General features: G+C 44.5%; 5 protein-coding genes across 11 annotated transcripts; 2 read left to right on the top strand and 3 right to left on the bottom strand.

Moving 5' to 3' along the window:
• Positions 1-4: 4 nt before the first annotated feature.
• LOC127779777 (uncharacterized) lies at positions 5-2497 on the top strand. Of its 3 annotated transcripts, none has more exons than XR_008018732.1 (3): positions 5-232; positions 328-1652; positions 2178-2497. XR_008018732.1 is itself a non-coding variant. In XM_052306680.1 (2 exons), exon 2 carries the CDS (start codon positions 388-390, stop codon positions 1579-1581), a length of 1194 nt encoding a protein of 397 aa, XP_052162640.1. In that variant the 5' UTR covers positions 5-232; positions 328-387; the 3' UTR covers positions 1582-1838. The 3 variants fall into 3 exon arrangements, 1 of the variants encoding a protein (XP_052162640.1); XR_008018733.1 differs by lacking the exon at positions 2178-2497 and adding an exon at positions 2065-2086; XM_052306680.1 differs by lacking the exon at positions 2178-2497 and having other exon boundaries at positions 328-1838.
• Positions 2455-5197, bottom strand: LOC127779767 (uncharacterized). Its single transcript, XM_052306669.1, has one exon. The coding sequence runs from the start codon at positions 5081-5083 to the stop codon at positions 2798-2800; it is 2286 nt and encodes a 761-aa protein (XP_052162629.1). The 5' UTR covers positions 5084-5197; the 3' UTR covers positions 2455-2797.
• A 3874-nt stretch (positions 5198-9071) lies between these two features.
• On the top strand, positions 9072-14494 carry LOC127773253 (protein IRON-RELATED TRANSCRIPTION FACTOR 2). Of its 3 annotated transcripts, none has more exons than XM_052299298.1 (3): positions 9072-9587; positions 9678-10034; positions 11405-11506. In XM_052299298.1, exons 1-3 carry the CDS (start codon positions 9285-9287, stop codon positions 11486-11488), a joined length of 744 nt encoding a protein of 247 aa, XP_052155258.1. In that variant the 5' UTR covers positions 9072-9284; the 3' UTR covers positions 11489-11506. The 3 variants fall into 3 exon arrangements, with proteins under 3 accessions (XP_052155258.1, XP_052155267.1, XP_052155250.1); XM_052299307.1 differs by lacking the exon at positions 11405-11506 and adding an exon at positions 14378-14494 and having other exon boundaries at positions 9073-9587; positions 9675-10034; XM_052299290.1 differs by having other exon boundaries at positions 9074-9587; positions 9675-10034.
• On the bottom strand, positions 14445-15189 carry LOC127773275 (uncharacterized). The gene has a single exon (XM_052299317.1). The coding sequence runs from the start codon at positions 15105-15107 to the stop codon at positions 14445-14447; it is 663 nt and encodes a 220-aa protein (XP_052155277.1). The 5' UTR covers positions 15108-15189.
• Positions 15190-17036: 1847 nt separating this feature from the next.
• Positions 17037-22995, bottom strand: LOC127773234 (protein LONG AFTER FAR-RED 3). 3 transcript variants are annotated; one of them, XM_052299266.1, is made up of 16 exons: positions 22776-22995; positions 22492-22627; positions 22252-22391; positions 21952-22053; positions 21751-21823; positions 21112-21218; positions 20916-21039; positions 20317-20511; positions 19914-19999; positions 19713-19820; positions 19249-19344; positions 19070-19168; positions 18879-18953; positions 18379-18510; positions 18183-18298; positions 17037-17615 (listed from the first exon to the last, which is right to left on the bottom strand). In XM_052299266.1, exons 2-16 carry the CDS (start codon positions 22574-22576, stop codon positions 17441-17443), a joined length of 1713 nt encoding a protein of 570 aa, XP_052155226.1. In that variant the 5' UTR covers positions 22577-22627; positions 22776-22995; the 3' UTR covers positions 17037-17440. The 3 variants fall into 3 exon arrangements, with proteins under 3 accessions (XP_052155226.1, XP_052155235.1, XP_052155241.1); XM_052299281.1 differs by having other exon boundaries at positions 17474-17615; positions 18183-18258; XM_052299275.1 differs by lacking the exon at positions 19914-19999 and having other exon boundaries at positions 19713-19801.
• Positions 22996-23242: the final 247 nt, after the last annotated feature.

The following is a 23242-nucleotide window of genomic DNA, read 5'->3' as shown; positions in this document are numbered from 1 at the left end:
CGGCCGGTGGACAGCTGAGAGAATGGCAATTAGGCATGTAGTACATGTACATACACCATGTGTGGAAGCAAGGCAATCAGGTGTCGTTTGGGAAAAACCGGACGCATAGCTTAACTTTCTCCCTCTTGCAAGTGCAACCAACCATGCCCTTCTCGCGTGCGTAGCTACAAATGTCTCCATCTCGCGTCTTCTCGAGGTTACTACTGCTGTTCATGTTCTCATGTTCTAAACTGTAAGTGCTTGAAGCCATGGTTTCCTCCTCTCTTCTTGCTTGACATCCTGTGAAACTTCCATATATCAAGTTTGTTTTTGTCTGAATTTTGTCAGGATTTGTACTTGAGGAGTCTGAAACTGTTGGATTTTGTTGGAAGATAGTGGTGATCGACGATGGAGTCGGCGAGGTTTGTGTACGAGCTGGATCATGGGGGAGAAGGCGAGGAGGAGGAAGAGGAGGAGGCCTGCTTCTTGGATATCTACGTGCACGGCGCGCGCGGCATCCACAACATCTGCATCTACGCGGCGCAGGACGTGTACGCCAAGCTCGCGCTCACGTCGAGCCCGGACGACGCGCCGGCGCTCGCCACTCGCGTCGCGGCGGGCGGCGGCGCCAACCCGCGCTTCGACGAGCGCCTCCCGCCGCTGCGCGTCAGGCGGGCGCGCCTGGGAACCGACGTGCTCAAGTGCGAGATATGGATGCGGAGCTGCGCCAAGCGGCTGCTCGACGACCAGCTCCTCGGCTTCGCGCTCGTGCCGCTCGCCGACGTCGCGGCCGCCGACGGCGCGCGGCTCGCGCAGGACTTCTCACTGTCGTCCACCGACCTCTTCCACTCGCCGGCGGGGACCATACGGCTCTCGCTCGCCCTCCACTCCGGACCACCCGGCGACGCGTGCCCGCCGCCGGAGCGCGCCACCGCCGAGCCGTCGATCACGTCGGAGGTGGTGATCCTCGAGCCAGCGCCACCGGTGGACTACGCGAGGATCGAGTTCCCTGACCTTAACGCGGTGAAAGAAAACGACGACATGGCCGTGCAGTACCTGCCGTTCTTGCACCTCGGCGACGCGCGGGCCATGGACGACGACGACTGCGAGATGGCCACGAGCCCGCGCGAGGAGAAGCCGGCGTCCTCGGACGACGGGAGCAAGAACGCCTCGACGTCGACGACCACCGCCGTCAGCGACGACAACAGGGCGGTGACGCACAAGGCGCGTCCCGACGCCGACGACGCCGCCACCGCGCCGATGTCGTGCCGCTCGCCGGACACGCCGACGTCCAACGGCGGCAAGCCGTCGTCGTCGGACAAGGAGAAGGGCGCCGCGGAAGACGTGTTCGACTCGCCGCCCGCCCTGCGCGACATCGACATGGAGGCGGAGCAGAGCGCGATGCAGCGGCAGATCATGGAGATGTACATGAAGAGCATGCAGCAGTTCACCGAATCGCTGTCCAAGATGAAGCTGCCGATGGAGCTCGACGGCGACAATGGCGTCGTCGTCCAGAAGGAGGAGAAGCCGCAGGCAGAGGTGAAGCTGCAGCCCAAGAAGGATGGTGCAAGGGTGTTCTACGGAAGCAGAGCTTTCTTCTGAACAAAAAGCAACCAAAAAAAAAGTTGCAGGGAGAAACAAATTAAGATGATCTCTTCTTGCAATTGCAAAAGGTAAATGAGTTTAAATCTTTGGCACAAAATTCAGTGTGCAGTTTGAGAATTAGGTTTTGCTTGTTAACTTAATTCGTTCATCGAAAGTGTAAACTAAATCTATTTCCGAGAGAGAGTAACAGATGGAAATTGGAATGGAGTTGTGTTTTGGTATCAGTCAAGATTGCTTGTTAACTTACTTAAATACTCCATATTTTGATAGTATGTTCAGATGTTCTATGGTGAAACTTGAAATCTCTTGCCATTTCGTTCAAATGGAAACACAATCAGCTACAAAGATGAGTATGTTTAAAGGGATTAGAAGGAGAACTAGTGTAGCAGTAGAATTCTGTACTAGAGAAACAATCATTTCATTTGAAACAAATTCGAATCACAATTATAAGGAGGAGGTCTTTTAATTGATTGCAAACAGGTCCCCTCAGCAAACAGAAGCTGTTTGAAAGGCTTACATCAGACTCCAATAATTTTTGTTTCAGAAGGAAGCAAGCCATTGATGATTAGTACTAAGCTCTCTCTCTTCTGTAGTTATATCTCAGCAATTCAATGCCATGTACGAAGCAAAATGCCAAAGAACAAAACAGAAATTGGTGGTTGCTGTTTCTACATCGAGTTCAACGCGACTAACAACACGATCAGTTCTCCTGATTACAATGGACTGCCATGAACTTTCAATGCAATTAGTTTCGAAATGCCAATGTACAAGTCCAACATTTCTGCCGGTCGTACACTTCAGTTCTTGATGAAGCTGGGAGACAGCCTTCAGTCATCACAAGAAATTTGGTACTCACTTGTGTACTCTGTATGAACAATGACTTATTAGTATGAGATTTATTAAAGAAGACGAAAACTTGAGACAAGTCAAAGTCAATGGGAGTATTCATTTTGCCGATATGGACTTGGACTAACAGAGAGGAAATTGCACTAGAGAAAGCAGCTTCCACATACTGAAAACTGTACAACAGAAAGGGGCTTTGATCAGTGATCACTACTAGTAGTAGAAAACAGAAGGCATTAAGAAAGCACCTATCTCTACAAATTGAGAAGGATTGCTATAAATCTTCAGTAATCAAGTCACAAGCTGAAGTTTAACTTCTTTTTTTTTTTTAAAAAAGAGAAAAATCTGATTTGAATTCTGAAACGCTTAGCTAGTTCTCGATGATGAGCTTGGCGCGGGCGTGGCCGGCCTCGACTCTGTACTGGTCGCCCATGCCGAAGTGCGCCATGAGCAGCCACACGACGGTGAGCAGCTCGCCGCCCTGGCTGAGCTGCTTGGCGTGGAAGTTGCCCCTGCACTTGCCGGCGGCGTAGCACAGCATCTCCACCCACACGCCGGCCACCAGCCGCCACCGCTTCCGCCGCTCCAGCCGCCGCAGCTGCTCCGCCAGCCTGCACGCGTCGAACAGCACCGACTTGCTCCGGTCCCCCTTCACCTCCCGCGGGTTGATCTCCGTCTTCACCTTCGTCAGCGCCTCCGCCGCCTTCCTCGCTGCCCCGAGCTCGTCCCCCCGGAGGAAGAAGTTCTTGGTCTCCGCGCACGTGTCCCCGAACCGGATCTGCCCGATGCTCGCCGTCAGCATGAACGGCCGCATCACCAGCAGGAACAGCATGTAGTTGGAGATCTCCCTGCTCGCCGCCGGCAGGTGCGACACGTCGTTCAGGTGGCTGTCGTCCGCCGTGGGGGCGTGGTCGGAGCAGGAGCAGAAGCAGCAAGATGACCACCGCTTCAGCTTCCTCTCGCCGGCGTCGCGGCCGTCGTCGTCGTCGTCGTCGTAGAAGCAAAGGTCGGTGGCGATGTGCCAGAGGATGATGCTCTCGTCGAACTCCACCTCGACGCTGGCCCCGAGCTCCTGGTAGCACCCCATCCGGTGGAGGAACCACTGGCCGCGGTGGTCGCCGAACCGCCGGTAGCTCATCGGGTCCGCCGTGCTGTTGGCCTTCTCCTTGAGCTGCTTGAAGACGAGCTGCTTGAGCACCATGGAGACGCCGATGTGGTGGGTGTACCAGACACTGTCCCAGATCGTCTTCACGCGGACATTGTAGTCCCACTCGAGCTTCTCGAGCGCTCCGGTGAGCCATGTCGGCTTGTCCTTGAGGCAGTAGTGGATGAGGTTGTACTGCGCCATCTGGTTCGACCACCGCGGCCTCGCCTCCGGCAAGAAGTAGCTCACCGCCCGGAACACCCCGCTCGCCACGGGGAGGCACTTGTCCTTCTTCCGCAGGTCGGCGAAGCTCCATGGCGAGATGGCCATGAGGAGGATGGCGTAGATCTCCAAGAAGATGGCGCCGCCGAGGAGCACGTAGGAGACGGCGACGTCGACCGGCTTGTAGGGGGCCTTGTCGGTGCCGGAGAAGACGATGAGGGAGAGGACGGGCGCGGCGAGGGTGAAGATGCGGAGGTAGCGGCCGGTCGGGCCATGGATGACGGAGGATTTGGAGTGGAGCGACTCGTACATGAGCAGGAGCTCGATCTCGACCACCTTATACGCCTGATCTCGCTGGAGGCGGCGGAAGAAGGCGAGGCTGTCGGTTCGGTCCTGGAAGCTGAGGATGAGGTCGACGAAGAGGCGGCGGAAGGTGTGGAAGAACCGGTGCGCCTTGACGACGAGCTCGCCGTACTCCATGTGCTCCTCCTGGACATGGATGTTGTCGTCGGGGGGGCGCTCCGGGACGATGACGATCTCGGCGTGCAGGCCGGCCTCCTTGCTGGAGTGGTACTCCTCCATGAACTTGGCGTAGTTCGGGCCAGGGTCGGGGCGCGTCAGCATGGAGCTCCGGAGGCTGCTCATGCTCGCCGACTTGAGCGCCCATGTCCGCTCGCCGTACTTGACGACGCCGGAGACGAACATGAGGATGGCCGGGACGAGGAGGCCCGCGGCGGAGGGGCGCGACTTCCAGTAGACGTAGAGGGCGAGGGCGATCTGGGAGACGAGGCTGAGGAGGTGGCGGAGCCAGAGCTCGTTGTCCTCGATGGCGAACGCGGTGATGGTGTCCTGCCCGCCGAGGTGGAGGATGAGGAAGGGCGCCCAGAAGACGAGGAGGTGCATGTCGCCGCCGCCGTGGGGGCCGTTGCTGCAGAGCTTCTGGTTCTGGGAGAGGTTGCCGAGGGCGTAGATGGCGATGGAGTCGGCGAGGAGGTAGGCGAGCCAGAGCATGAAATGGAGCCAGGCGGCGACGTTGCGCTTGCGGAGGCCGCCGGTGAAGAGGAGGAAGACCTGCAGCGAGAGGCTGCTCAGCAGAAGCACCCGGATCTCCCACTCCCCCCACAGCCGCCGCAGGCCCGCCATCTGGCCGCCTCTTCTCTCGTCGTCGGCGGCGGCAGCTGCTGCTCTGCTCTGCCCGGAGTCGGAGGCGGAGGCGGAGCTTGACTCCAGTGGAGGCAGGTCGCCGTTGACTCGTTGACAAGTCGTCGGCTCGTCGTCGCCACTCGCCATGGATGCGTGATCAGATGGGCCCGATCAGACGCGAGCGCCAGTTTGTACGGCCCACTATGAAATGGGCCAACACATGGATGTGATGGCCCACTCTCACCTCCCCATCTGCTGCCCGACCCATGCAGTGGCAACGCACCGCAGCGGAACGGATATTGCGGTTGGAAAAAAGTACAATTTGGCTCCCTTCAATATAGGTTTGGGCTGTGTAAAGTTCCACCGGCAAAAAAAAAAAAAATTGCTACGTCATATCAGACATATGTGGACACACATTTGAAGTATTAAACGTAGATTAATAACAAAATAAATTACATAATCCATATGTAAACTGCGAGATGAATTTATTAAGCCTAATTAATCAGTCATTAGCAAATGTTTACTGTAGCACTACATTGTCAGATCATGACATAATTAAGCTTAAAAGATTCGTCTCGCAATTTACACCCAAACTGTTTAATTGTTTTTTTCGTCCACATTTAATACTTCGTACATGCGTTCAAATGTTCTACGTGGCGGGGCAAAAAAAATTGTTGGTAGATCCGGAGGTGCCCGGGATGCAGAAGGATGCGGCTTCCTTGTTTTGACTGTGTGTTCCTATCTCTGTCCCCTACCAGGTGTCCTCTCTCTATTGGTGATCGCTTTTCCAACGGGCCCAAGGCCTTACGCTCCTTTTTTTTCATCTAAACGGCTTAACCTCTTCGTTTCTTTTTGAAGCAAACAGCAGCAATCTCCGTTTTCTTTCCCTAATTCCCTTACACTGCAGCGGCATGCCCTAGGCGGGGCAATTGGGTAGGCAAGGCAATTCCAGTGCTTGCCATTGCCATCGATGGGCAATATGCGTGTGCAGGATGGCTGCTTACCGGTGAAGTTGTAGGAGATGTGAAGTTCCTGAGCAGGGGGAGGCTGCACGGCCTCCAGCACGGTGCCCGAGAGGTGGTTGTGCGCGACATCGAGCTACTCCACCTTTTGCATCCTGGGAACCTCCGGTGGGAGCGGGCCGGCGAGGGAGTTGAAGCTGACGTTGAAGAATGTGACCTCCCATAGCATCCATCCCGACCTCGGGAGGGTGACACACAGAAGTTGAGGCCATTAATTGTTGATTTGTTGATGAGGAGGATATCGTTGTTGGAGAGGACGATGAGGGAGACAAGGGTAGCCAGGCATGGTTCGACCATTCATGCAATCAATTTCAGGTAATACTTAAGAATTTAAGATGATATGCGCTAGGAAACTAAAAGAATCACATGAGCAAGTGATCTCGCCGGAGAAATCGTGGCGTTCGGGCGTTCGGTGGGGGAGTGAGCGTCTTCGAAATTTCCTGGGCGCTAGGATTTTTTTTTACTTCATGGATCCATAGCAGCGGTGGGTGCATCTCTGCCGCTCTCCGTGCTGTCACCGCGCTTGCTTAGAAACGAGCCATCCCGGATGTTAACGTTGTTTACGTTAAAAAAGAAAACAAGCGCATGGCCTGGGTCCACTAGAAAAGCAGCAGCCAATAGAGGGAGGACATCTTGCAGGGACAAGGAGGGGAACATAACACAGGAACAGGGAAGCCGCATCCCAATGTTTGACCGTCCGTCTTATTTGAAAAAGTTATGAAAAAAATTAAAAAGATAAGTCACACATAAAGTATTAATTATGTTTTATCATCTAACAACAATAAAAATACTAATTATAAAAAATTTTCATATAAGACGGACAGTCAAACGTTGGCATGAAAATCTAGAGTTTGCCTTTTTTTTTTTGGAACGGAGGGAGTAGACTGTTTCCTATTGCGGTTTGGTTGTGATCTAGCCAGGTTGAGACAGCATTATATTTTTGAGATTGAAAAAATCACCACACATGTCTCACTATCGACTTGTATATTATCTATCGCTGAAGAAATAATTAATCGTAAATGATAACACTAATGAAAGTCTAAAATTTAAACCCGAACGATCATGTTTCAAAACAAGGGACCTTGCCAGGTGAACTACGTTCCGCTACACTTCTAAAATCTCAACACCCTTAGACCTTATATTTTACCGTTATTCAATTAATAACAAATAATACCACCTTTATTAATTCTTGAACTGAAATGTCTTGCCTGGAAAAAGAAAACACGGTCATTCATAGGTTCCGTGGACCTGACATGGAGAGAGTTTTCCTTTCCCGAGACGGTAGAGTAGAGTTACTACCCCTGTCAAAAAAAAAAAATAAATTAAACCCTGAGTTTAAATCTCAAACTTCACGCTAAAATTGGAAGTTTGGTTGAAATTGAAACGATATGACGGAAAAATTGAAAGTTTGTGTGTGGTCTGGTTTAGTTCCCAATTTTTTCTTCAAACTTTCAATTTTCCCATCACATCAAAACTTTCCTACACACATAAACTTCTAACTTTTCCATCACATCGTTCCAATTTCAATTAAACTTTCAATTTTGACGTGAACTAATAAATACACCATGTGTAGAAAAGTTTTGATGTGATGGAAAAATTAGAAGTTTGAAGAAAAACTTTGGATCTAAACTCGGCCAGAGTAGTACTCCCTCCGTTTCACAATGTAAGTCATTCTAGCATTTCCGACATTTATACTGATGTTAATGAATTTAGACATATATATCTATCTATATTCATTAACATCAATATCAATGTGAGAAATGCTAGTATGATTTATATTGTGAAACGGATGAAGCAGTACGTAATATCACGCGTCGTATCGGTTAATTTGGACGCTACACCCAAACTCCCAGGACGGAGACAGACGCCGCGCGCGCACGAGACGTGAGGCCCCGGGGCACGCGCGGCCACGCTCCCCGCCCGCCCAGCCACGTTCCCGGCGCGTGTCGACGCCCACGCGCTACATGGCCGCGCGCGTCCCCCCGCGCCCGACGTTTCTGATTAGATTAACCCTGCGATCGCCGTAGCTTAGGTTCGTTATTAGGATACGCCAAATGATGAAGAAAGCATTCCACACAGTGTATTAAAAACTACTGCTCCTACCCATATGGCTAGCTAATTAGGGCTCGAAAGTGATAAACCTACCCCCTAAGCTGTTCGCATAAACTAATACTCCTTTCGTCTCATAATATTTAAGATATTTTTATGAAAATAATATAACATATCCTAATCCTGTCAAAATTCATAATACTATAATTTAAGACATTATATCAAAATCCCTTATATTTCGAATAAGAGATTCATAGTAAAAACGAAATGTATCACGTCGCTTTAAAATCTCTTATATTTTGAGACGAAGAGGTATAACCATGCATAGCACAATTAATGGTGCCTCAATTTTGTTAATTAATTAGCTGATGCTGACGCTAACCCTGAACTGAACCTATTAGATCGGGAGGTTGCATTAGTTAATTGACTGATTTAATCTCTGTTCGTACCCAAAATATAGCAACTGGCCCCCAGAAAGTAGTACTGCACTCGCCTTACACGTAGTACTAAGATTCCAATAATATGAAGAGAACTCATCAACAAAGGCTGATAGTGTAGTACAACCATGCATAAGGAGTAGTACAAATGATCAAATGCATATCTAGCTGTGTTATATCCGGGTGCAACGTACGTCTCTAATGGTACGTTTAATTTGGAAGAGATAATATAAAGTGTAACTAGCACTTCTGTCAAGTTGGCTCATCATACTGTGATCAACATACTGTGCCCTATATATATGGTTCGTGTGTACTGACAAGTAGTACTACTAAATTAATTAAAGAACCATATGCATGAGATAATTGATAAGTACACACACATTTCCCCCCTCCCTGTTAACAACAGAGTATCTGCACCCACTTGAATCAAGATAACATAATCTATACTACAACGTAACCTTCCCCCTGTACTCACATTATTATCGCATGTAAATATATATATGGATCACTAGTTCTAGTTTTATCGATATATACTTTGGTAAACTACATATATAAATTAAGTTGTGGGTGACACTGACATCCATCATCTCTCTTTCTCTCCCCCCATTATAAATAGGGAAGTCATCTCCTTGAAGCTAGCTGGCCTAAGCTAACTCAATCAAACCTCCCTAGCTTGGCAGAATAGTTAATGTTAATCACCTGATTAAAATTCGATTAGTCCCCTCCTACCCAGCTAACTACTGCTTCTATTTCACGGAGAAAAATGTCTTCCTAGGCTTTCTCTTTCAGCTCGATCGATCCACAGCTCAGCTAGCTCTCTCTCTCTAGCGACAAGCAAGCATGGAGCAGCTGTTCGTCGACGACCCAGCCTTCGCGAGCAGCATGTCGTCGCTTGAGGCGGACATCTTCTCCGGCGCCGGCCAGCTGCCGTCCTCGCCGTGGCTGGACCTAGACCTCGACGACGATGTCCAAGACCTCTCCATGGCGCCGACGACGGCGAACGCGGTGTCCTCCGGCTACGGCTCCGGCGGATCCGGCTCCCACAGGAAGCTCAGCCACAACGCCTACGAGCGCGACCGCCGGAAGCAGCTCAACGAGCTCTACTCCTCCCTCCGCGCTCTCCTCCCCGACGCCGATCACACTGTAATTTAATTTACACAAAACCAATCAAATCCAGTACACCAAATTAACCATGCATATGCATGAGATCTTGATGTGATTTTGCTGCAGAAGAAGCTGAGCATCCCGACAACGGTGTCTCGCGTGCTCAAGTACATACCCGAGCTGCAGAAGCAGGTGGAGAATCTGGAGAGGAAGAAGAAGGAGCTGACGACGACGAGCACCACCAACTGCAAACCAGGAGTGTTGGGGAGCCAGCTGATGAGCGAGGGCATGGCTCCCATCGTTTCGGCTACCTGCATCAATGACATGGAGATCATGGTTCAGGTCAGCTTGTTGAGCAATGTGGCGGGTTCAGTTCTTCCTCTCTCCAAGTGTATCAAAGTACTGGAGAACGAAGGTCTTCACTTCATCAGTTCATCGACTTCCTCCGGATTTGGGAACAGGACATTCTACAGTATCCATCTTCAGGTACACATTATACACACAGCTCTATGCTAGAACGTTTAATTAATATTTCTTATGGTAATATATTTTTGAAAAGAAAATCCCTCTATACTATCTCCATTCTAAAATATAAAAACATAGAGCCCGGACAGACTGTCTGTCCAGATTTGTAGTACGAGGAATTAAATGTCTCATACGATTTTATTAGGTTTTTTATATTTTAAAATGGATGGAGTATTTTCGATCAACAATAACCTAGCATCAAATCAAGGACTAGAGTCAGGTTAAGATCCGGGTAAATTAGATAAAGGATGCTATAGTACAATCTAGAGATACTACTACTCTGCCTTAAAATAGTTTCTTTTTAGCTATTTACTCGTATATATACCACTGTTCAAGTTCATAACTAAACATATAGGTTTTTTAAGATGAAGGTAGTAGTAAATATGAGTAAATTTTATACAACTATGAGTATATTGAATAATATTATAGAACTATACTTTTATATAGCACACTGTCATAAAATTAGAGACTTAATACTACACATTTAAACCACAATAACACGAACTATATAGTTGTATATATGGCACAAATCTAGTATAGAATATATCATAGAACTACATATTTTAATAAGCCATGGATCTAGTAACACAAATTACAGATTTAAATAGTGGTAAATTTTATTAAAAGTTATATATATTCTAAAATTTCTATCGAAACAACAATGTTAGCTAGGGATCTACTAATTACAAATTACAATATACTATTTTGCAACAAATTTGATGCTAGGTCCATAGTTTTTCATAGGTGGTTTAATCTTGCAAAATTGAAAAAACTTGTGGCAAATTTGCAAATGCCCCTTTAATCTACCGTTTATGCTCATAGTTTGATGTTCAATCCATAATTATGTAATATTTTGCATAGTAACAGATGAGAGAAATTATAAGTGAATAAGATGAAATTCTACCATAAGCATGAGAGATATAGTAGTCCCTGAATCGTGTGTGGAATTCATCAGCTAGTTGTTTTTAAGATTTCAATTAGAGCTGACCTTCTTATGATAAAAACCAATGTTGCTTAGTCACAAATCTCAAAATATACTTGTTAAATCGAAGATATATGAATCACATGATAATTGTAAAAATATATGTAGCGTTACTCATGATACTAATACTTGAGATAACCCTCTAAAAATACGGGATATTACATATGAAAGTTTCTCCTTTTTTGGGTTAAAATTGACAGTAGAGCATGTTTGTGTGTATATATAGCGTACAATTAGACCGTTATTTAGTTGTCATAGAAGTTCGGTGTTCTGAAAATTACTCACAGTTTTCATATATATATATATATATATATATATATATATATATATGTATCTAATGTTGAAACAGAGAAGTGAAGGAACGATCAACGAGGAGTGCCCAGCATTTTGTGAAAGGTTGGAGAAAGTCGTCAGGAACAAAGCAAAGCTTTAAGCACTAGTACCGCGCGCGCGTGCCTGTGATAATCCTGAATTAATCAAGGGCCAAAATCTAGGTAAAAATGACCATGCGCAGTGGTTAAATATAGCATTTGGTTAGCTGATAATAATGATATATAAGTAGTGTGCTCGATTTATATTAACTAATTTCTATGACATATATACTATGTTGCTCGATGTAGCTTTTGTACATATTTCATGCATGACTCTCAGTGTATTAATTAATTATATTATGAGATTTGCAAAATGTTAATTTTTGCAATGCGTAACGTTGCTGGAGGAAAATCAAACCTTAAGAATATATTACTTTCGTCCGCTAATATAAGGGATTTTGACATTTTACTTATACTGTTTAGCCATTCGTGTTATTCAAAAAAATTTAGAATTATTATTTATTTTATTTGTGGCTTACTTTATTATCCAAAGTACTTTAAGCACAACTTCTCCTTTTTATATTTGCACAATTTTTTTAAATAAGACGAGTGGTCAAACAGTGCAAACAAAATGTCAAAAATCCCTTATATTAGGGGACGGCCGGAGGGAGTAAGTATGTTTCTGGACATGCTATATATCACTCGACATATTTTAAAGAGAGATCATACGAATTTCTAATCTTAAGATCTACTTCACGACCTCCTTCTCCAGCTTCGACAAACTCTACCGAGCTCCCTAGTAGTCAATTAGCTAGGGTTGTGGAGTGGGTGGTGTTCCACGGTTTATAGGGATGCTAATTAATCTATTCCCTCCGTCCCTAAATATTTGACGCCGTTGACTTCTAAATATGTATAACCGTTCGTCTTAATCAAAAAATTTAAGTAATTATTAATTCTTTTCCTATCCTTCGATTCAATGTTAAATATACTTTTATGTATACATATAGTTTTACATAATTCATAAAAGTTTTTTTTAATAAGACAAACAGTTAAACATGTTTAAAAAAGTCAACGGCGATAAATATTTAGGGACGGATGGAGTATATTTTTGCGCAAGTTATGGGAGGAAAATATGAGGACGCACATCCTTTAGAGTACTTAAAAGAAGATAATGCATGCAAATACACTGCAACCTGCATCCATGGATTAATTGGGATCTTATTTTTTCGCTTATGCTTATGCTTATCAACCAAAATTTAAATTTTCAATCTTAAATTTGGATCTAATTTTGATAGTTTTTTCATTAAAGTTTATTTTTCAGCCTTTGCTTTTAGATCGCTAAGTATACATATATAAAAGTTTTATTTACAAATTATTTTTCGTTTGTAAATATGTCGTTTGGCTTATTTCACGAATAAGCGAAACAATGGCGCTCTTGGATTCTTCTCCTTAGGTACTACTCTCTCTATTCTAAAATGTGGTGTACTACTAGTATTTCATCTGAAAATTAATCGAGCACCAGCTGACAGTACTTGCACATCTACATTACAGTATGTACTAGCAGAAGTAAATGTACTTGCGCGCTCTGTACTAGCAACCAGGAGCAAGCTGATCGTACTCACATGCAACAAGTTTGTGGATAAGGCGTACTCCTACGTTTTTGCAGTTAATTAACATAAATAGGGCGAGAGAGGAGGATTAGTGTAATTATATATGCAAAGACTAAAGACCTTTCCTGCAAATATTTCTGAGGATGTCGAAGGTGTTATCAAAAAGTGTCTTTTCCATTGCAATTCCAGACTAGGCACAAATTAAATTTCGTAGGCTTTGGGGGCTTTCTGCGTGTTATGAGGACCAATAATGAGGTCTCATCCTAGCTAATTTGCTGAAATCGGCCGAGATCTTATAGCAGACCATATGGACCGCATCATAGCATGAACTATGCTTAGGTTTGGCTCTTACTTTAACCGGGTAAAGAGTTGAATCGTACCAAACATGTCACGAGCCACATCCAAATTTGATTTTTTTTTCGCGAACGTGTAAAAAAAATTGCACGTCAATATATTAAAAGAAGAGAGCAGAGTTTGATTACACAACACACACGGTCAGAAGGTCGTTGCCAGGGGTCAAAGAAAAAAAGAAAAAAACAGATAAGCTACTAAGAAAGTAAAAACTCATATCGCAAGAGAGGGTGGGGTAGGGGGTCCTACTACACTCTGGCCTGCGCCGGAGGCAGCGAGTCGGAGAAGAGAGAAGAGAAGGTCATTGCGTGATCTGGAGGGAGGGGTTGGGAGAAGAGGCCGTTGTAAGCCGCAACAGCCTCAGTTGACACAGGACCCTTCTCAGACACCATTCCAAGCTTGCGCTTCAGATTGTGCTAGGCGCGTGAGGTCGTGTCACTCGGGCCGGCAAGCGCGAGCTTGGCCGCAATCCTCTTGCTACTTTTCGGCACTTCTTCCACGGTGGCATGCAATTCGTGGATCTGGTGGCACTAATCCAGTTTTGAGATTTCGTGGATGATTTCATCTAAATGAAGTCCAGGATCTGGTGGCGATTCTATCTATATTGAAGTCCATGACATTTATACTCTCTCTGTTTCAGACTATAAATTTATTTTGACTTTAGTCAAAGTCAAACTACTTTAAGTTTAGTTAAGTTTATAGGGAGATATAGTACTCATATTTACGGCACCAAATTAGTTTTATTAAATCAATAATTGAATATATTTATCTTGGGCTAAAATATTACTATTTTTTCATTAAACTTAAAACAATTTAACTTTGACAAAAACCACAATGACTTATAGTCTGAAATGGAGGAAGTATCGTTTAATTTGAGACTTTGAATACTTAATTTACAAAGAAGTGTGTATTTGTGCCGTGTTTTCTCGCTCTATATATATCGCAGTTTCACCCATCTAATTAGTTGAACAGTGCGTCTTAATCTCAATCTCCATTCGCCAATTGACTGTACATGTCTGAATGGAATCCTTCTATGTATTATCTGCACAGCTAGAATCCTACAACTAGCGTAGTGTGGTGGTGGTCGTCTTCGAGTTCGACGCGCCGCCGCCGCCGCTCATCGTGACGACAAGAGCCTCGCCGGCGTCCGCAGTAGCAGCTTCCTAGTCTTGTTGCACTCCGAGATCGTCTCCAGCCTCGGCGACCACGGCTGGTTCCTCCGCCCCATCAGCAGCGCGTAATGCCGCTTCAGCTCCGGCGTGCTGCACAGCTCCGTCGCCGTCGCCGTCGCCGTCGCCGTCGTCGACGGCTTCCGGCGGCGCGCACCGCCGCCGTTCTCGTCGCAGCTGATCACCTTCTCGATGAACTCCGGGAGGACTCGGATGAGCGTGGCGCCGCCCTCGCCCTTGACGTACTCGAACGGGCACTGCCCCGGCCCAGCCACGGACACCTTCTTCGACGGCGCCGGCGACAGCGACGCGAGCGCCGCGGCGGTGAGCACCTTGAAGCAGGAGAAGCGCTCGGCGGGGAGGACGAAGTACGTCCGCCCCGCCATCAGCTCCTCGCTGGCGGACACCACCGGGATCGGGAGGCCGACGTAGAAGGAGTCGGCCGCGCAGACGACGTGGTCACCGGGGAGCTCCGCCGTGACGTCCCCCGCCACGGCGCACACCCCGCCATCGTCGTCCAGCATCCTCGTCTGCCCGCCCCAGTACACCAGCTTCACCCCCGCCGCCGCCGTCGCCGGCAGGTGCATGCACGGGGAGAGGCCGTTGCCCATGGCAACTGATGTGTCTAGAACCTTCTAGAACGAGCTCGAGCTTGCAGATGGAAGAAGAGGAGAAGAGGAGATGCTTGTGTGAATTGGGGCTCGTGGTTGCGAGAGGGGAATATATATAAGCGAGCGTTGAACGGGGTTGACTTTGGAAAATTCAAAGATGGAGGAGGTAAATACTCCTACTACTACTGGTCTGGCTTGGTCAGCGGTCAAAGGCGATGGCTTTTGAGACGGAAGCGGGTGAGCTCGCGGGGGGCACGTGGCAGCTGCCGATTGGGCCGCGGAGGGGGAGAAGCGAGTTGCGCGTGCGCATCGTCGTTGGTCCGATCGGGTTGGATCCAACCAGATATTCAGAATTTCAGATCAGATGTACAGTAGTACAGTTGCAAGTTGCAACTAGAAGTTGCCGATTAATTTGACAGCTCCTGGCTGCAGGCTGCTACCGCACTCCAACGCCGACATGGCAGGTGTTTTTTTTTTAAAATCTTGTTCCAAATTTGGAGCTGACTGAAGAGAGTTTTATACTCCGTATTATGGGTATGAGTTCATTTATACTCCTATGTCACTTATCATCGATTTGTTTTCGGACTTATTCACTTTTTTATAGCTATTTTCAACCATTACAAAATTTAACAATTCCCATAATTTTAGCAAATTAACGATATTGTTAAGTTTTGGTAGAATAGACTAAGTGTGATGTTGCTAAATTATCTATACATGATCAATATTTTGTAACAAACTAAATACCATTATATATTTATCAATTTTACTGAATAATGTTATGATTTAAAATGAAATCAATCTGAACGTGTCATCTTTTAAAATTTACGAGTTCTAAAACGAACCTAACTAACTGTATGTAACATGCTCCAGCCACAGTAAACACACAAAAGAAGAAAATGGCGTGCGAAATTTGTCCCAAAAAATCCATTTGGCTAACAGCGCACTGTTTCACTTTCACCTAGCCTGCCGACTTCCTACCGTAGACTACCATACGACTGGAACGACCAGTAATACTAACTTTTAAGTAATATATAATTTTAGCATATGCAACTCGCGTCGCTGTGATGATGTGCGTCTTAATTTACAGTTCTTGTTGCCGACTAGTACTACACTACTACTCCTTGAACCTAATCCAGTCCAATATTCATGGCACCCGTTGTCATCGTCAACACCAAGTAAACTGTGGGCGAGACGAGAGCCCTGTACTTTGATCTCCGGTGGCTGCAAACCTTTACAAGTTGTGTTCTATGATTACCGGTGCCAAGTTCAGAGCATCAGTCAAACGTAATCTGTTATTACTAGTAGTACTACTTCTCTTAGAAAATATAAAACGTAACCTGTTACGTAGTATACGTATACTTCTCTCTCCGTATCATTTTAAGTGTAGTTGTAGGTTTTCGTATCCAACTTTTGATCGTTCATCTTTTTTTTTATGATTAGTATTTTTTTGTTATTAGATGATAAAACATTAATAGCACTTTATGTATACTTTATTTTTTAAAATTTTTAAATAAGATAAATGTTAAATGTTAGAACACAAAGATTCACCACTGCACTTAAAATGGAAGTAGTAAGATCAGAGCTGTTTCAATCAAAGATCAGTCTGGCCAACGCTGACGCCTTCATTCAGAAAAGTGGCTTGGCTGGCCTTCGTCAAAAGGGAGAAGCAGTCCGAGTCTCCCCTGTCTACTCTACCGGTTGTCACGTTGCGGTTTACGCAGCACGTGCAACTTGTGCAGAAACGGGCCGTGCGTGACGCAGATGCCTCGTCGTGCCTACCACGCCTTTTTTCTGGAACCGTGAAGTTGGAAGGTGACTGCAGTCTGAGTAAACACAGAACATTTCAACTGGTCAAATCCCAGCTGCAACTGGGACACTTCTTTCCACTCTATATCCATTTCAGCTCGAAGAATAGTATCGCTTTAGATGGACGACCGTTAGCCACAATAACATTTCATTGGCACACAGATGTTGTATGCTGTCGACTTTGCTTATGACAATTACAGTACTCCCTATCCACAAATTTAAGAGATTTTGGCTGTGTATCTCTAGACAAGTGTTTGTTCAAGTACATACTAAAATCTCAGATGTTGTATGCATATGACAATTACAGTATTCACTGTCCACAAATTTAAGAGATTTTAGCTGTGTATTTGGACAAGTGCTTGTTCAGGTAAATAGCTAACTTTGCATATGACAATTACAGTACTCCCTGTCCGCAAATTTAACATATTTTGGCTGTGTATCTGGACAAGTGCTCGTTTAGGTACATAGCTAAAATCTCTTGTTCAGGTACTCAACCTAGAGCACAGTCAGTCGGTCACCTAATGGGATCATGGATAGGCCTGCTTGCCGTTCACATATGTTGCCAAGACGTGGTCCGTTATGTCGCTGCCGAACTCGTTCCATGATGTGCTAGGCAGGATCACAAAATCGGCGTACTTTCCTTCAGATAGGCTGCCCAAAACATGGTCAAGGAAGCAGGCATAGGCGGCAGATATAGTATGTCTGCGTGGAGGATAAATCCATCAGCAGGGGCACCATGACGTGTAATTGTAAACAGCAGGGTATTAGTGCAAGAGAAGGAAACAAATGAATGAGTCAATGATATCTCCATGAACGCAATATGCTAGCCGGTTTATCGTGATAGGTAATTTCACATTTAAACTACGTCAGCCATGAATAGGAGTATAGGACAAAGCTATCATTATGTATCAGAATTAAACTACTATGAATGGCATGTGAGGCCCTATTTGTCATTGTCACAGCAGATGGTATTTTGGCGAACCATTGTTCAAGGAATCGTATTTTGGCATCCTTATTTTCTAGTTATAGGTTGAAATATGTTTATGGAATGCAGATCCTAGTAGTGTGACGAGAACATTTCCATGTTGTCATGTGAAAAACAGTAAAACAGCATTACACGTTGCACGATCTAAAAACTGGCTTCATCTGTGAAGTGACTAAAGTGTTTAGGGTTTTAATTCAGAGAGTTATCCAGTGGCATTTTACTCGAGTACGAAGTTTGCAATGGCACATTCATGAACAAAAATATTTGGCCAAAAATAGACTTACGCTTTCAGAGAATCATCTAGAGATAAGCGTTCCGCAGGGATCCAAGGGACTTCCCATCCAACAGGTTTGCGGGATACTGCAGTTCGAATAGCTTGTAATGGATTAATATCTGAAACCTGTAAACGTGTACAATTAATTATCTATAGTCTACAAAATAAAAATCAAATTTTATTCTTAAGTTTCAGGAAACACATACAGGCCAATCAGAACCAAAAGCCAGATGTGCACCACCATCTAATAGTGACCGAAAAGAATAGGAGCTTCGCTCAGCTTGTTCTATCCCAATTTTCTTCCCAGCAGAATTGGCATCATCTAATATATGATCAGGCTGGCAAACAATAAGCAAATCTTTCAGAAGATGAAGATCGTCGTCCATACTTTTAACTAGCGGGACAAATTGTTGCAATGTAAAATTACTTCCCAGCCTTAATAGATGATGTTTTAGAAAGTTTCACTTTTAGTTTTTGGAACCATATTAGTCTCTTGTCGGAGTAGTGTTAGACAGTTTGTACAATCAATGGATCCTTTATATAAGTAGGAACAATACTTTCCAATAATTCTTAACAAACTATTTATTAACCTCGTTCTACTCAAACATTACCTGAATTGAATTAACTGAACATGTCATAAGGTAACAAAAATAAATTGTTTCTATAGCGGGTATACAAGATAAAGCAGTGGAAGGAGATACATGACCTGCACAGATGCAATAATACCATGTTTGCCAAAGCGCTTGGCTGCACCGGGAGCAAGGTGTTGAGCATGCTCAATCTGATTTAGCACACAACTTTCAGTTCGAATTCCATTCAGCATATTTAACTTTTTGAAAAGAGTGAGTCTGAGGACAGGGGAAAAAAAAACAGTTACGCTATACTATAAGAACATACCCGGAATCTATGATCCTTCATTCCATTCAAATCAACCACCTTCTCATACATATCGAGTAGCATATCATTGGCTTTATCTCCAATTGCATGTATGGCAATCTGAGAAAAAGATTGGTTCAACTTTCTGGATTGATGATAATCAAAATTTAAGCATGCCTGTACAAATGAAAAACATGTACCTGTAGTCCTGATTTGTCTAATTCTAATGTTGTATTGAGCAGATAATCCATGTCAACCAATTGGAGACCATAACTTCTAGGATCATCCTTGTAGTGCTGTAGAATTCATTCGACACTTATTTACAAGAATTGAAAGTTTCAGCAGTCAGAATAGAAGAACAGGAAGTTTAATGATTGAACGTAGGCATGAATGGAAAAGTTACATCTGACATTAATTGCGAATTAAAAACTCCATTAGCAAATAATTGTAATAGTTTCCCTTCTCCATGTTGACTCTATTTGCATATAATATGGAGCAACGAGGTAGCAAATGGCCATGCTCTAACTCTAAGCTCTAGGATAAAGCAGTGTAGCCATGGTGAACACCAAAGCATTTCTGTGCACCCCAAATATACTACAATTACAACTAGGTACAAGTACTTCAGTACAGCAAATGTAGTCAAACAGTACTCTTCACTACTTACCTCATAGAATAAAGCACTGGAAGAACCCAAAGAACCATCAAGGAAAGCTTTAACACCACCTAGATGAATCCATTGACTTAACATCCAACCTTTTTCATGGATAAGGTCCTAAAATCAAGAAATGTATAGTACAAGATATATTCACATAAAGGTAAAGCGAGTAAGATAGAAGAGCTAGGTACACATCATGAAGCGGCTTACATAAACACGAGACCATGTGGGCATGGGGAAGAATAAGCAAACTCTCATAATCATTGTTTCGACAGAATGAGCCCATTCATATATATCTGTATTAATGGAAACGTAGTACTTGCATCAAGGGGTACACATAAGGTCATAGATGGGATAAAAGCAAAAGCGGATCCATAAAAATGGTACAAAAGTATAACATACAATTTCACCAGGGATCATCTAAAATATCACTTAAGCTTTACTGCGACTTGTGCAATACAATACAAGTTTTTGCTCCAACTACAATTTTTTTTTTTGGGACTGAATACAAATATTTCATATTGTCAAGTAGTGAGTAGATATACACGAAGGATGTTTCATATCTGAGTTGCATTTCTCAGAATAGCGATATAAAGCAAGTGGTACAGTATACCTGTAAAATCTTGCCAGACTTGCTTTTCTGACTTTCCAGGGAAATAACTTCCAACATCAACAACAGTAGTCACCCCCCTCATTAGGGCGTGTCTACTTGCCCTAAGAAGAGCATCTCTCCTTTCATGGATAGAGACTTCTGAGATAACATCAAACACAAGCTTCATAGCAGCATCAACTAGAAGACCGGTAGGCTCTACAAGCAATGATGTGGATCAGATAATTTGGTCACTCCTTTTACTTAATCACAGGAATGAATAATCCATATTTTGATAGTGAAAAACGGTCCTTCGAAAGAGTAATCTATATCTCATATTGAAGAATGATCCACTGAAAATGTCATACAGGGACCATGATAATATTCTGAAACTATATAAAAAGCTTCTTACCAGGTACATGTGAACACAATTCACTATATTTGCAATTTAATTAACTGACTTGAACTTATAGTTCTTTTTTGTCAGTGAGACATTTTCTGTATTTTAAACTAGCAATTTCTGCATGCTCGCTAAATTGGTAATCTTTAGTTCAAGATTAACCATAGAAAGTACTGACAAATAAAGGTAAAAAAGGGGCTATGCTAACTTTTATAAAGGTTACCTCCTTCAGTTGTTCTCATAATAGTTCCACCAACTGGATTGTTTGTGTTTTTGTTGATCCCAGCCATTCTCATAGCTAGTGAATTGGCTATTCTCATATGTCCATCCATGCGTGAAAGCCAGACCTGCAGTTCAATAAGTTACTGATACACCTTCTGTCATGGCTTCTCAAAAGAGGAGCAAGTTTGAAAACCCACAGGATTATCAGGAGATATATCATCCAACCAAGCAGCAGTGGGGTAATCACCTCCCCAAAAATCATTGTTCCAACCTCCTCCAAATATCCATTGCCCAGGATGCTTATCTGATCAGAAGATAATTCTCAGGTTCCTATCAAAATTGGTTTCTGAAAAAAATCCTAGAGATACTATGAGCAATGCATTATTTATATGCTAAAGTTTCACAAATTTGAACCGATCGAGTGTATTAAGACGATGTTTCATATCTTCAAGTAGACGAGGCACAAGGGTTTTTTTATTATTTTTTTTTGTTTATTTGCCAAGAAGGCATTTATGGATGAACTAAAGTGAAGACTGGAGTTGATCAAAATCATTCAAATATGAATAAAAATAATGTAGATCTGCAGAAGAACTTAGGTTTATATAGATTAGCAGTTTTTGAATGACATCTGTTTTTGACTGCCTTTATGCAAAAAGTGTCATCTCATCACTCATAATTCAATACACATGTACTAAATCTAATTAATTATGTTGTGTAATCATCCCCCTGATTCATGTTGTGTAAAGTCATATATCATGCTAAGAAGCAAGATAGATTTTTAAAAAAGAAAACAGAAAGGCTAAAACAGGAGAAGGAACAGTATAGTCGTTCGAAACCTTTGACAGCTTCCTTGACCCTGTTGATGAAATCATCTTTGCTTGTAACCCCTCGAAGTGGCACCCGAGCTAACTACAGGTGAGTTCACAAAACAGCATCACAAAACAAAATATACTGCAAACAAATTTACCTAATCCATTACTGTACTTGCAAATCACAGTTTGGCCAAGCCGAATGCAATGGTAGATAAGTGGTATTACCTGCAACCCACCATCAATGAAGTGCACATGGGAATCAATGAATCCCGGAAGAACAACATTTCCACTAAGATTCAACTCCATTGTGTGTCTACCCTTCAACTCCTGCATAGTGCATACATAGCCTCAAACATTCAGAGAAAAGCAAAAAGGTACAAAAACATGGTTCATTGGTGCTTATATAGCAATGAAGCAACGAACATTTTTTTAAAAAAAAAATATTGCAGTTACTCTCTGAAGTCTGAACCTAAACACACACCAAAATGAGAAGGAAAAAAAAAGCAGCAACGAATTGAACACGACCTTAACAGAGTAGTATCCGCCCACGCGGAGCACGCGGCCGGCGCGTACGGCCATGGCTTCGGCGAACGGCATTGCGGGGTCGGCGGTGTAGATGGTGGCATTGGCCAGTATCATGTCAGCGACGGCTTCCCCCAAATCCCCTGAGGAGCGCAGATGCAGAAACAAATTAGTTCAGTTCACCGTGACAGATGCGTTCGTGTAAGAGTGGAAGCGAGTAGCAGAGATGAGTAGCGCGCGTACTCGACAGGTCGGAAGCAGGGCGGAGGAGGAAGATGGCGGCGGCGATGGCAACGCCGGCGGCGAGGAAGGCGCTCCGGGTGGACATGGCGCTCCACGTGACCTGCTCTGTTCGAACTTCTCTCTCTCCTCTCTCTTCCTGAAACAATCAGAATACAACCAAACCAAACCAAACCAAACCAAACCAACCAAACGTGTCAGTGTCATGGCATGGCTTCAGATAAGAAGAGAAATCAGGAGCGGTTTGGTTGACAAAAAAAAATGAAATGAGATTGAATCCAGCTTACTGAATCCACAGCCTACGATTTCGACGAGGCTGCAGGCGGAAGCAATCACCGGCGGCGGCGCGGCGGCGCTCGCTCTCAAGGGAGTGGAGTTTCTGGATTGTCGCCGGAGCTGTGGGAGAAGCAGAGGAGACGGAGTCGGGGCGGCCGCCGTGGATGAAGCCGTGTGTGTTCGCCGGAGCTCCGCCGCCGCCGCCGCCTCGTCCGGGGAGTCCCTCGCCGTGTGAGGGAGCCTAACACAAAAGAAAGCGAAAAGAGGGGAGGTATCTTCCGAAATATACCACCGGATCGTGGCCGCACACGTGGCTATCCAACGGTTACTAGGAATCCAATCCTAATACTACTTTCCAAATTACCCCTGTTTTGGGTCGCCATCAATGATAACGAACTCTTATAAGTTTTTGTTGAATTTCGATATCGTCTACGGGATACTATTTTGACCGATAATATCTATATAATAGTAAGATATT

This window comes from Oryza glaberrima, chromosome 1 (genome assembly GCF_000147395.1).
Source record: "Oryza glaberrima chromosome 1, OglaRS2, whole genome shotgun sequence".
In the NCBI taxonomy this organism is placed as follows: domain Eukaryota; kingdom Viridiplantae; phylum Streptophyta; class Magnoliopsida; order Poales; family Poaceae; genus Oryza; species Oryza glaberrima.
The sequence above is the reverse complement of the archived record's forward strand: the minus strand, read 5'-3'. Positions and strand labels throughout refer to the sequence as shown.

Coding starts and splice junctions, on each gene's coding strand:
- LOC127779767 (XM_052306669.1), bottom strand. CDS start 5,083: ATGGCGAGTGGCGACGACGAGCCGACGACTTGTCAACGAGTCAACGGC.
- LOC127773234 (XM_052299266.1), bottom strand. CDS start 22,576: ATGTCCACCCGGAGCGCCTTCCTCGCCGCCGGCGTTGCCATCGCCGCC. Junction 22,054..22,251: donor GCGGATACTACTCTGTTAAG/GTCGTGTTCAAT, acceptor TGCACTATGCAG/GAGTTGAAGGGTAGACACAC. Junction 19,169..19,248: donor TAGACAAATCAGGACTACAG/GTACATGTTTTT, acceptor TCTTTTTCTCAG/ATTGCCATACATGCAATTGG.
- LOC127773253 (XM_052299290.1), top strand. CDS start 9,285: ATGGAGCAGCTGTTCGTCGACGACCCAGCCTTCGCGAGCAGCATGTCG. Junction 9,588..9,674: donor TCCCCGACGCCGATCACACT/GTAATTTAATTT, acceptor ATTTTGCTGCAG/AAGAAGCTGAGCATCCCGAC. Junction 10,035..11,404: donor TCTACAGTATCCATCTTCAG/GTACACATTATA, acceptor ATGTTGAAACAG/AGAAGTGAAGGAACGATCAA.
- LOC127773275 (XM_052299317.1), bottom strand. CDS start 15,107: ATGGGCAACGGCCTCTCCCCGTGCATGCACCTGCCGGCGACGGCGGCG.
- LOC127779777 (XM_052306680.1), top strand. CDS start 388: ATGGAGTCGGCGAGGTTTGTGTACGAGCTGGATCATGGGGGAGAAGGC.